The sequence below is a fragment of the Melanotaenia boesemani genome, chromosome 14, assembly GCF_017639745.1.
Source record: "Melanotaenia boesemani isolate fMelBoe1 chromosome 14, fMelBoe1.pri, whole genome shotgun sequence".
In the NCBI taxonomy this organism is placed as follows: domain Eukaryota; kingdom Metazoa; phylum Chordata; class Actinopteri; order Atheriniformes; family Melanotaeniidae; genus Melanotaenia; species Melanotaenia boesemani.
In genome coordinates this window covers 11119292-11131440 of record NC_055695.1, presented here as the reverse complement: position 1 = coordinate 11131440, position 12149 = coordinate 11119292, and the positions used below count along the sequence as shown (strand labels likewise).

At 37.8% G+C, this 12149-nt stretch overlaps 1 protein-coding gene across 1 annotated transcript in view; it reads left to right on the top strand.

Moving 5' to 3' along the window:
• The window catches only part of cachd1 (cache domain containing 1), an 89499-nt gene that overhangs the window by 43730 nt on the left and 33620 nt on the right, over positions 1-12149 (top strand). Inside the window, exon 4 of the mRNA XM_042006766.1 lies at positions 9728-9834. Within this exon, the coding sequence (XP_041862700.1) occupies positions 9728-9834 (107 nt within the window). The remainder of the gene's footprint in view (positions 1-9727; positions 9835-12149) is intronic.

Genomic DNA, 12149 nt, shown 5'->3' with positions numbered 1-12149 from the left:
TGTGTGCTGGAGCAAGAACAAGTCATCCACCGAAATTGGCTAAGTTTAAATATATGACACCTAAATTAAATGTACATTTAAATATACAAACTGACTGACTCTAATATATCCCTGCAGCTTTTAAATGCTAAGATATCCTGAAATTGAATGGGAATGATGAAGATTATTCTTTCCATGCTCGTAAACAGATAATTTAAGGTTTCCAAACTATCCGCTGTTAGATGGCCTAATTATTCTGTAAACATAAAGGAAAACTGCATTATGTTGTTGGCAGAATAACATTACACACTGCAGGCTGATTGGACAGGAGTGAGCTCAGACTCATGACAGGAGTTCATCTGTAGGCCACTTCACAGTGTCCCTCACTAGTTTCAGGCATCAGCTGCTTCTGGGGGTCTCAGTCAGGTCATCCAGTTTAGTGGAGATCAGGTGGTTCACAGGGTGTCCATGTCTGCTAGCCTTCAAGCTGGCAGCCTATCGTTTCACAGGGAGGCCACAGAGGGCAGTGCTTAACACTCTGTGCTATGCTTTAATCATCGCCTGGTCTTAACAACAGGCTGGACCCCTAAAATAGCAAATATATATGGCTTGTAGAATTGGTTTGTCCACTCCTGGGTGTCTGTATGTTTATGTTTTTAACATGAGATCTCCAGCTGCTCATTTCAACGCTTCACATTGCATTGCACTTGCGAAAGTGAGAAGTGTGCTCTGGAACAGCCCAGATAACACTTTTCACCAGCAGTTGTTGAAGAGAAAAGCTTTAATTGTTTCTCATATGACCTGTAAATGTTTCTTCATAAGGCAATTCATAACCTATTTCATCTAAATAGAGGTTAAACATGGAAAGGTGTTCCCAAAGACTGCAGCTCTCTTCCGGCAGACCCACATCACTGGGATATGTTCAGCTTTAGTTCCTGAGTTAATGTTGGAATAGCCCCCATTTTAGCAAGATTGTGCTGGTTTTACTCATAAGACATTTAGTTTTACATTTATTTACTTTTATTTATTTATGTTTATTTTTTTTTTATTTTCATTTGTCAGTGTTTCTGCAGCCATTTTCCCAGTTATAAATCAATCAACTCACTCATTCATTCATTTTCAATACCCTGTATTCCAGTTCAGGGGTGCGGAAAAGCTGGAACTTATCCCAGCAATTAGCAGGTGAAAGGCAGGTACATCCTGGACAGGTTACTGGTCGAAAAAAGGAAATCTGTTTTGGAGAAGGCTATTTCCAAGAAAAACAAAAGCTGAAGGGGAGAGCGGAGTGAAAGCAGAGTGTTAACGAATCGCTGTTGCCCAGGCGAATCCTCGGGAACAATCATTGCATGTTTCTGTGCTTTGGAGGCGCAGCTTCAAGGGAAAGTCTAAAGAAAGGTGTTGGGACTTTTGAATTGTGTATTTTCAAAATGTAGCTTGCTCAAACCATTTTTCTAGAGTCTCGTACCCTAGGTTTAATTTTTATGCATATTAAAAGTACATTTTTGCCTAAAAGGTAGAAACACATGCATTGATTGACCTTTTTTTGTTGCACTGTTGCATTAAGCCCATTTTTATTGTTATTCTAATACAGTTTAGGTTTCGGTAATGTTGCTGCAGAAAGTTAAAATTCAAACAGGAACTATGCATCTTTTTTTTTTTTTTTTGTTTAAATCATGTATGTATAAACTCCTGTAAACATTAAACAGAAATGCTCACAATCAACTTCAATGATCACATCATTACTATTTAATATGTAATGTAGTAATACCATACGACAGATTGTGTTGCAGAATTTCCAGTAATCTTTGAAGTTAGCATAGTGCTAATACTTAGCTCCTGTTTCTGAGGAAGCACTCTCACTATCTGCTTCTGGCAGACTGACAGTTCATTTCAAGAGTATATGTTGCATTAGTGAGTAGCTACTCAGATTTAAAGTCAAGCTGATCTTCTGGTTGTCCAGTGGCATAACGTTGAGATCTATGTGTGTGCATAAGAGGAGGAGATGGCAAATCTCCAGCTAGGTTGAGAGAGGGGGTTTTTAAGCAACCCTAACAGGTGTAAATGCATTTTTCCTCCCTGCAGATGCCTCCATTAATGTCAAACTCTTCATCTTTCCTGCTTTGTTTTTTTCTTCTTAGTTCCTGTGTCCATATTTTCCTTCAACTTTCCATTACTGGCTTGCTTCCATTTCTTTAGTTTTTGTTCTTTGTTCTGTTTTTTGTCTTGTTCTCACCATCATCTTTTCTTTCTTTCCAGTCCTTCACTATTTTCCTCCTCCTTCAAACCTACATTTGGAATACCATCTTGCTTATATTTTAAAATAGATCTCAGTTCCACAATATATTTTAATTAATTTAAAAGTTGGATTGGCAAACACATAAGTAACCGGTCACATGTCAGTCATCACTGTCTCCCAGTTTCTGAGTGAAGCCATGCAGTAAGTTGGCATAAAAATGTAAAAATTCAGAACAAGATGTTATATAACGTTAAAATACTGATTCATGTATTAACCTGTAACTTAATAATTGTTTTCACATGCTTAAAACAGCCAAAAGCACAACCAAAACTTTGTTTGAGTCTAGTGCTCCTCCTGGAGATAAACAACTCTACAAGCTGGTGAACATTCAAGCCTTGTTAGTTGCTGCGGTCTGTCATCTGCCATCACCATCCATGTCGGTGCACAGCTATGCAGCAAGCTCAACCACGATCACATTAAATGCTGAAGAAACGAGTTGGCCTTTGAAGTTGTTCCTGGAAGCAATTGTGAAACCGTGAAAACAGGACAACAAATTAAATTATGCAGCGGTGTTTGTTTACATCAACGTGGGTATTTCAGTTATGGGGCTTATTCCTGTTTTGAAGATGCTCAATCTTTGATGTGTCTGTGCAACACAGAAAATGTTGGTTTTAAGCTTTCTCTTCTTTTTTTCCACCTTTTTTTCCTTAAACTCATGACAAATACTAGTACAAGTGCAAGTAAATCAAGAATGGACCTACAAGGGTGCATCTGCTCTGCTGTTCTAGCAGGGTTTGAAATGGCTCCTTTAAACATTGATGCAGTGAATATAATTGGTTTCTAATGAGGTACATTTGAAGAAAAATACCATTCTTAATCCTTTAATGATGAACACTGACCTCTTAAGCATAGACACAGAAGTATTTCCATTTACAAACATTTTTTAATAACAAACTGTTTTAGATTTTTAAGTCCTTCTTTTTTTTTAGAAAACATTTTCTCTTATGCCTAGAAGCTCACACATGTAGGCGTCCCCTTGCAGACTTAAAAATCTTTAACTGACCAGGTGTATTCAATGTAATGAAAGACAACTTTTTTGGTTTTTATGAGACGGGGAGTTATTTTTCCTGCAGGTATTTTTTTTGTGTGTGCTGGCTTTCTGAACAAATTCATACAATCCCAAAAGCCTCATACTATCTCAAGCCTAACCAGAATGCACATCCATGTAAACACACTTGCCTTGTTATCGCATTCACACCAGGATAGTTCAGCGGACTCACACCATTTTGTTTGGTTTGCTTTCACACTGCACTTTATTGAAGCATACCCAACCGCCCAAACAATGTCAATATATCCTGAAATTACCACTGACCAAAAAGAAAGGAGGAAATCCAGCTCATTGATTGGCCAGGACCAAAAATGACTTGTTCACTGCAGGTAAACGATGGAACAATTTTTTTTTTTTTTTTTTTGTATTGGGGTTTCTGATTTTACTTTGGTGTTCAAACCTAATGTAGTTTTACCAGAATCTGTTCAGTATGGGCAGCAGGAGGGGTAGCGAGTTATCTAGCATGTTGCCCTATGACACACCTTATACTACTTCTGCTCTTTGGTTCACTATAAGGTACATTTTGCTTTCACACTGCAAGCGAACTGCACCAGGACTGAAGTGAACCGAGATCCCTGGTTTTTACTACTCCAAACTAAATGTAGTATCCGTGGAAGCACCAGTGTGAATTCAATATAATTCAATAGCAACAAACTGAGATTAATACAACCCATACCAATAAGTGTTAGTTGTGCCATCAACTGTTGAGTTATACAACAGTTTGTCAGAACAAAATATGGGGCACCACTGGGTGGGATTGCTCACTGAAAATACTATTAGCTTTCTCTGTTTGAAATATAAATGCAGTGGGTAAATGTACACAGTCCAAACTGGGAATGTCAAATGAAATGGATGACAGTAAATGTGGTGTATTGCATCATAACCATTGTCACCATTGTCAGCGGGACCAACAGCTATGTCTGTACTGGTTGCTATTAGGATCATAACGGTGCTAGTAGTAACTATAAAGATTTAAAGCTGCAGGTAACGGAACATGGTGATTGAGCTTGAACAGTTGATGCAATAGAAGGAGCCAATTGAATGAATCATGTAGGGTCCTGAATGTTAAGAATAATCATACATCTTTACTAGCAGACCAGTTTCTTAAACCTCAGTTGCCTACAGTTTAATTTGTGACGCCCAGAGGCCTCCTGACTACCAGCCCATATATGTTGGTCAGCTGTGGGCTTTGGAAACCTCCTCTGCTGCAGTCAGTCCACGCGAATGCCAACAGCTTAGCTGATCTTGTAAACTGGATTTATGGTCTGTCTGGACATGTGGGATGGTTTGACTGCACGGGGGATCAAACCATGACACCCCCCCCCCCCCCCCCAAAAAAAAAAAAAAAAACGCCATTCTGACACCATGTAGTGGCTATGTGCATTGTCGCCTGTGACCAACAACAAGCCATTTAAAGCTTTACTCCAATAATTTGTGGCACTTTTTATGTGTGAAGCACATGTTTAAACTCTCACATCTAACCCCGCTTTCACTCTCTCTTTTTGATTGCCGCTGGTGTGTTAACTGAACACAAACATGCAGGAGAAATTGGACTCATTTTCTCGGTGTGGTAGTCTAACATTGGAAAAAAAAAAAAGTTTCATACTATTTTAAGTCTGACTATTTTAAAGGTTTTGGTAGTAGCAGCCATATTTTGGGCAACACTGTTCTGAAAAACATCTGTACTATGTTGTTCACATCTGTCTTCATGCCTGATAAAAGACCAGAATATCAGAGGTACCTCTCAGTTTAATGTAATGACACTGGATCAAAACCCTTCGAGCTTTACCTCAATTATCCTCTCTTCTAAAATAGCTGCTAGAAACTGTTTTCCTATTTCTCTTCTGCATTTTGGCATTACAATCAAATCTGTTTTGGTAGAGCTTTATACATGAAAGACCTTCTTCAAGCACTCAGTTCTCCAGCTAGCACATTGCTTGCTCTACCACTGAGGGATAGCAAACACATTAGAAATGGTATTACTCTTTTTTGTGGCTCACACAGCAGCCAGCCTCTTGAAGGTAATTGTTTTCACAGGGTGTTTTGAATGGTGTAGGGTTGGCTGCTATGTGGACATACTCACTTCCTGTACCTGGGTGCAGCTTAATGTAATAGAATGGCTGCAACACTGAAAATGACAGGTGCTACCTTTTTTTTTTTTTTTTTTTTGGAAGGCTGCATTTTTCCCTTTGTGCTGCAAAGGGGTGGGTTTTCATGTGTTTTCTCTGGTGCCTTAAAGATTTTTCCATTGCAAATTGGGAAGGCTGCTTTTGTCCTATTTTTCCTGTAATACACAACTTAACTCTGAGATAAATATACTCGAATCTCAAGGAATCTTGAAAAAGTCGCTGATCCTAGTGCTCTTTATTAATTCGAATTATGAGGGGAATTCTATTTTATCGTAGAACACCCGGCTTCAAGGGTATGATGATCGAGCTTTCCTTCAATATGTTATTAATATTCACTGCTAGTGGAATGCTAACTTTGTGTTTTTAGCAATATTTTGGGAGTAGTTTGGATTTATGCCATAATTTTTTTTTATCTTTTCCCTAATAAATGAAAGGCAGTTTGCATTTGTATTTTCTGCAACTCTGGTGGGTCAAGCCTCATTTTTAAGAAACAGATTTTTCTGCCCTCATTGAGATGTTTTGATCAGACTTGCAGCTTTCCTCCTCGCTCTCTCCTTCTTTCTCATGTTTTTTTGATGTCAAATTCAAAGCGGCTGCAAATGTGTTTTTTTTTTGTTTTTTTTTATCTGGCATGCATTTTGCTGAGCATCCTGCCCACCCCCTTTATGCAGAGAGGATTGAAGGAGAATAGTAATGACTTTAGCCTTATGGGACTCTAAATGTGTGATGTTCAAAAGCAGCTTGTACATCACAGTACCTGTCAGTCAAAACGACCAGTGCCAGGTCTGCAAGTGTGCAGCATGTGTGCGTGTTTACAAGTTCACATGTTTGTCTGTTTGTTGCTAAGCCAGAGGATGTGAAGGGGAATGTAGTTAGAGGGAAGGAAGGATCAAAGTACCCAGGCTTGGTGCACTGCAGAACAGCCTGCTCCTCTGCATACCTCCCTTTTGTTTGCAGGCTGTGGAAACTAGGCTTTGCATTTGACATACATATAACACATATTGAAATAGCACTGCTGATGATGTTAAAATACATTTCTGTAAAATTACATGTCATCTGTGTAAGGGAATTCTTGGTGACCCCCCTCCACCCCAAGCATTATTTTATGTATGTAGGCTTATATTAATTTTCAAATCATGTCAATGAGACAGATCTGACTTTATAATCATGCATTTATGTGATTGAGTGCAGCCTAAAGCACAAATCTTCAGCTCTGTTTTCAACAACTTGATTCTCTGCAACTTTGATACATTTCTGTAAAAACCTTTAAAAAGAATTGATGGAAAAAAATGTTACTTGGAATATGTGCAAAACTACTTGCTATGGACATTTTGCATGCATTTCACCATCAGCTGACCTGGATAGGTTGTAAATATGTTTGGAAAAGCAGTTTTTTGGGTATGTTCTGCTTACATTTAAATCAAGTCACTCATACAGTATTTCTTGCATGCGTCTATTTTTGTGTGTGTGTTTAGACTCACACATCCTAGCCAGAGTTTGGATTCCCATCCCTTTGCCCATGACTTTCTCCTGTCTGTGTCTTTCCTTGTGACCCACATATGAATACTGCCTGCACCGTTTAATTGCATCTCTCTTCATCATCGTGGAGGAGGAATCATTTAATTAACAATTTAAAATATGAGGCTCATTATATGTTCAAATATATTTCTTCCAAATAGGCTTGAGCACAGTAGAACTCTGTGAGCGAAGGATTCATCCGTGACCTCCGCTGTGTATTTTTTTAGGGTTTGGCATAGTTAATGTAATGTTTGAAGCAATCATCTTATTTTTATCTTTGAGACCACCCACCATTCTTCTACTTTCATCTTCTCAAATGCCATATGTTGACTGTAATCCTAGACTTGGCCGTAGATGAGCCCTTGAATGTAATCCAGCAGTGTTTTGAATTATTCTGATTTTCATATTTGTGACTTATGAACTGTAAAATGTATAATATTTGATTTTGATTATAATTTATAATATTTTAAACATGAATAAAAGATGTGAATATGTATATAAAATATGTGGTTGAGTTATAGCTCCTTGCCATTAGGAAGAGGCTTCTCCCTGTGTGTTGTGATCTGAGCTGCTCTGTTCTGTGCTGTGGCAGCCAGTACGGCATGCATGCATGTCAGGGCAATTAAGAGCAAGGAAACCTCTAGGTTTCCTTCTAAAGAATAAACAAAGTTCTCCAGCTCTACACACACAAAAAAAAGATAAAACAGTCAGTGTGAACTCCATCTTTTTTTTTAACAAGTTCTTGTGATGAATGGTTGTATGGGCTTATAAGTACTGCAAAGGACGTGTGGCTTGTTTTGGACTCTGCCTGTACTTGCTTACAGTTCTGGTTTGCTTTTATAGTCCATAAAGTATTTTTTCAATCAACTTGAGCGTTTGTATCTTTGTGAACCTCAAGTATAGGCTTTTACATAAACATGCACAATGGCATGATACCATGGATTGTTGTTTTCCTCTTTCGCTCTGTAACAGCTAGACTTTTAACTCGTCCATCTTCTTTCACTTCTGGATTATAGTAGATGATGTGAGCCAGGACATTAATGGTGTCTGTGATGTACTTGACTTTCATTGCGCAAACCCTGCAGAGTTCATGTACTGCTCCTTCTCTTAACAAACACTGGAACACTGAATGAAGAATCCAATATTAAGCCTAGGGCTGGGGCGATATGAACCAAATCTTATATCTCAATATTTTTTACCTGAATCCCGATATACGATATATATCTCGATATAGATATATATATATATATTTTTTTTTTGTCAAGTAACCAAAGAGACAGCTCTAATTTACAGCCTTCAGTGCTAAATACACTTTTATTAAGGATCAGCAGCACATGTGCATTAAAACAGCTGACTGAAATTAAAGTACCTTTATATTAAATTAAATGCTCCTAAAACTAAATAAATTAAAAATACTTTTCAATTACCATAATAAAAATACAGCTGTGAAAAATGCAAAAGAAAAGATGCTTTTAACTCAAAACAAGCTATCTCAATATAAACAATATTTCCTCCTTCTATATTGCGTCTGATAAAGTCTCGATATATTTGAAAGTCTTGATATATTGTCCAGCCCTAATTCAGCCAAACACTTGCCCTCTTTGAAGGTGGGATCATCTGTATTTCCTGCAAAAGTTCCTGCTGCTCATATTAAACTACCAACTTTGAGAATTAACTTAAGCAGCATCTGAGTCTTATCCTGCTTGCAGAACGTAAGCCGGAAGAGTCACGCAAGATTCCAACTTTTTTCCAAACAGTAAAAACATTGTTTAAAAAAAAAAAGATAGCTCAAGACTATGAACTACTTTATTCTGAAATTCTTTAGGGAGAGATCTATGCAGGCTACTTGAGGGGCTCAAACTCAGGCTTCTCTTCCTGTTTTGGCTTATGGTGCCTGCTATTTCTCCCTAGCTTATTGAAGCAGAGCTGAATCATTGGGATTGAATGTTGTGTTTAATAAATGTAACAGTTACTCCTGTGACAAAAATTGCAAGTTTTACAAGCTGTTGTTGAGATTAAACATAAGATCACTCAGACAGAAAAGTTGACATAAGATGCTGGCACTTAATTTTTGGCACTGGAAGTCCTATTCGGTTTCTTTGTCATCTCAAATGTACAACCTTCTAACCTTCTTGCTGCCTGGGAACTCGGTTTGGCTTTCGGTTGAGGAAAAGACTCCTGAAGTCAAAACCTAGATAAAGTCTGCAAATCCCAGTTTAGTGCTGTAATATAATGTTCAAAATGACACTGAAGGAAGAAAGGGGACCGATAACAGAAGTCTTGTCTTTTAAATACATGATTTAAATAATCAAATTAAGTGAGCAGTCTTTATTTTAATGTTGTTCAAACCATGGCAAGCTCGATATTAAAGAGAAAAATACAGAACATTTTCCCATGGAAAGTATTATTCACAAGCTATAACCTCTGCTTTAATTTGAGGTCTGGGCAACAGATGATACAGTTACTAATGCAGTTTAGCTGAAATGAAACAAGCAGGGCTCATTAGTTTCAGCATATGGTTCATGTTATTTCATTAACTTTGTGGCTTCATGTTATTCAGGTCCATCTAAGTGAGAAGGTTTTTCACTAAAAACACGTCAATGCCATAAAGTCCGAGGTGTGCTCAAACCTGTGAGTTTGGTTTTTATATAAAGTAAGTAGTGGAATGGTAAATCTGAAAGCCAGTGCCGCTCCTCCAACAAAAGAGCTGGATATGCTCTATAAATTCTCAAATGCTGGCTGTTTGTGTGTGTTTAGGTTTGATGGAAACTTCAATACCAACGTCTCCAAGACCATCTGCTGTGACAGACTTTCCCCCACCGTCAACAGCCGAGCTTTCAACCCCGGACGAGACCTCAACTCAGGTTTGCTCAACACACAAACTCACACACACAGACTCAGAGTGCAGATCAAGAGGCATTTGCTTGTGAATAAGCCAAACTGGTTTAAAAACTGAACCTTTTGAACTTTTTCAAAATGATTTCTTCTGTTTATAAAATGGGCAACAATAAAACAGAAGTTGGGATTGCAACTAGTTTTTCATGAACTTGTGTTATCGCTTCCATCTTTCTCGCAGCTCCTGAAATTTTAATGAAGTAGAGGACATTGATGTGAGATTAAAACGAGCTCTGTGCATCCAAAGAGACATTTTTGAAGTCTTTGTACTGTCTTCCTTTTTTCTTTTTGTTTCCTGCCTTTTCAGCTTTTTTCCACAGTCAAGGAATCAAATGAAGTCTGTCTGACTTTGAGCTCTCAGTTTTTGGTTTTACTTAAATAATGTAAGTTTTATCATTATTTTATTAAAGCAGCTTGATCTGAAATGGAAGTTGCAACAGTTTACAAACGTATAAGACACCACTGAATTGCAATTTGTGTGACCTCAGCGTCCATAGACAGTTTGATTCTCGCTGCAGTCAAAATACATGTATTAAAGCTCCTGATATACACATTGCAGAGTATTACCTTGTAAAACTTACAACTGTCTGTGCCTGATTGAGAACAAAATGGGCCACTTTGATTAAAACCATGCAAAAGCCATCTTTCCCTTGCTGGCTTGTCTGTTCTGCTGCTGTCGCTCAGTTAGTGCCTGCTGTCAGAGGAGAAATCTCAGACTGCACAGCATCCCTTCAGAACTTACAGGGTGCAGTTTCCACAGTAATACACAACTATTTAGTAAAACTACAGCTAGTTCTTTCCAGGATTTTCACTTTGCATTATAGCAGACACACTTGAACATCTTTATGCAACCCCAGTTTCAAAAAAGTTGGGACACTGTGTAAAATATAAATGAAAACAGAAAGTAATGATCTCATAAACCTGGATTCTATTCCTAATAGAACATAAATAACATCAGATGCTGAAACTCAGACATTTGACCATTTCATGGAAAATATTAGCTCATTTAGAACTTGATGGCAGCAACATGTCTCTAAAAAGTTGGAACAAGGTGATTTGTACCACTCTGTAGCATCCCTGCTTCTTTTACCTTCTGTCTGTAAACATCTGGGAAATGAGGAGACCAGTTGCTGCTGGAGGTTTAGGAGAGGAATGTTGTTCCATTCTTGTTTGATGCAGGACTCGGACTGCTCACCAATCCTGAGCTGTCATTGCTGGATTTTCTTATAATTTTTTTGTTGATGTACAGTCTGGACTGCAGGCAGCTCATTTTAACATCCAGACTATCCCTTCAAAGCCGTGCTGTTGTGATGGATGCAGTATGTGGTTTAGCATTGTTAGCTGAAATATCCAAGGCCTTCCCCTAAGAGGCGTTGTCTGGATTGGATGGAAGTATATATTCTTCTAAAACCTCTACTGTATATATTCTCCTTCATTAGTGTTGCCGTCACAAATGTCCTGGCCGACAGAGAAAACAGCAGCATTTCTAGATTGTTCTAACATATGGCTTCTTCCTTGTATGATGGAACTTTAAGCTGCATTTGTGGATTGCATGATGAACAGTTATTTCTGGAAGTGTTCCTTAACCAACGCAGTGATTTCCAGCAGAGAATCGTGTCAGTTTCTAAGGCAGCGCAGCCTGAAGGCCTGAAGATGACTGGTTATAGCCTTCGGCCTTATCTCAGAGATTCCTCCTGATTCTCTGAATATTTTGATGACATTAGTAGATGGTGGGATCTTCAGTCATTTTACGGTGAAGAACATTTTTCTGAAATAGTTTTTTTTTTTTTTTTTTTTACTAATTTTTGGACACGGTTGACTGCAAATTGGGGAATCTGTGCCCATCTTTACATCCGAAGGGCTCCGCTCCTTCAGTTGTTTATTTGTTCTTATTACCTTTTCAGCCTTTTGTTGCCCCAACTTTTTTTTTGCTGCCATCAAAGTTAATATTTTCTATAAAATGGTAAAATTTTACTTCAACATGGGATATGTTGTTTTGGTTCTATTTGAGAATGAAATATGGGCTGATGAGAATGGTAAATCATGGCATTTTGTTTTTATTTACATTTTACAGTTTACAGTTTTTTTTGTTTTAGGGAAAAATAAGAGCTTAATCAGAAATATAGTTTTCAAAAAGCTTGTTAAAATGTGAAGTATGTTACTGTATCTAATTAATGCTGAAAAATTAATTTAAAGGATAAGTTAAAAGAATATATATGATTACGAATGTTTCACCTGTTTTTTCATATTTAATCTCATTTCCAGTTCTATATGGAGTTGTAAA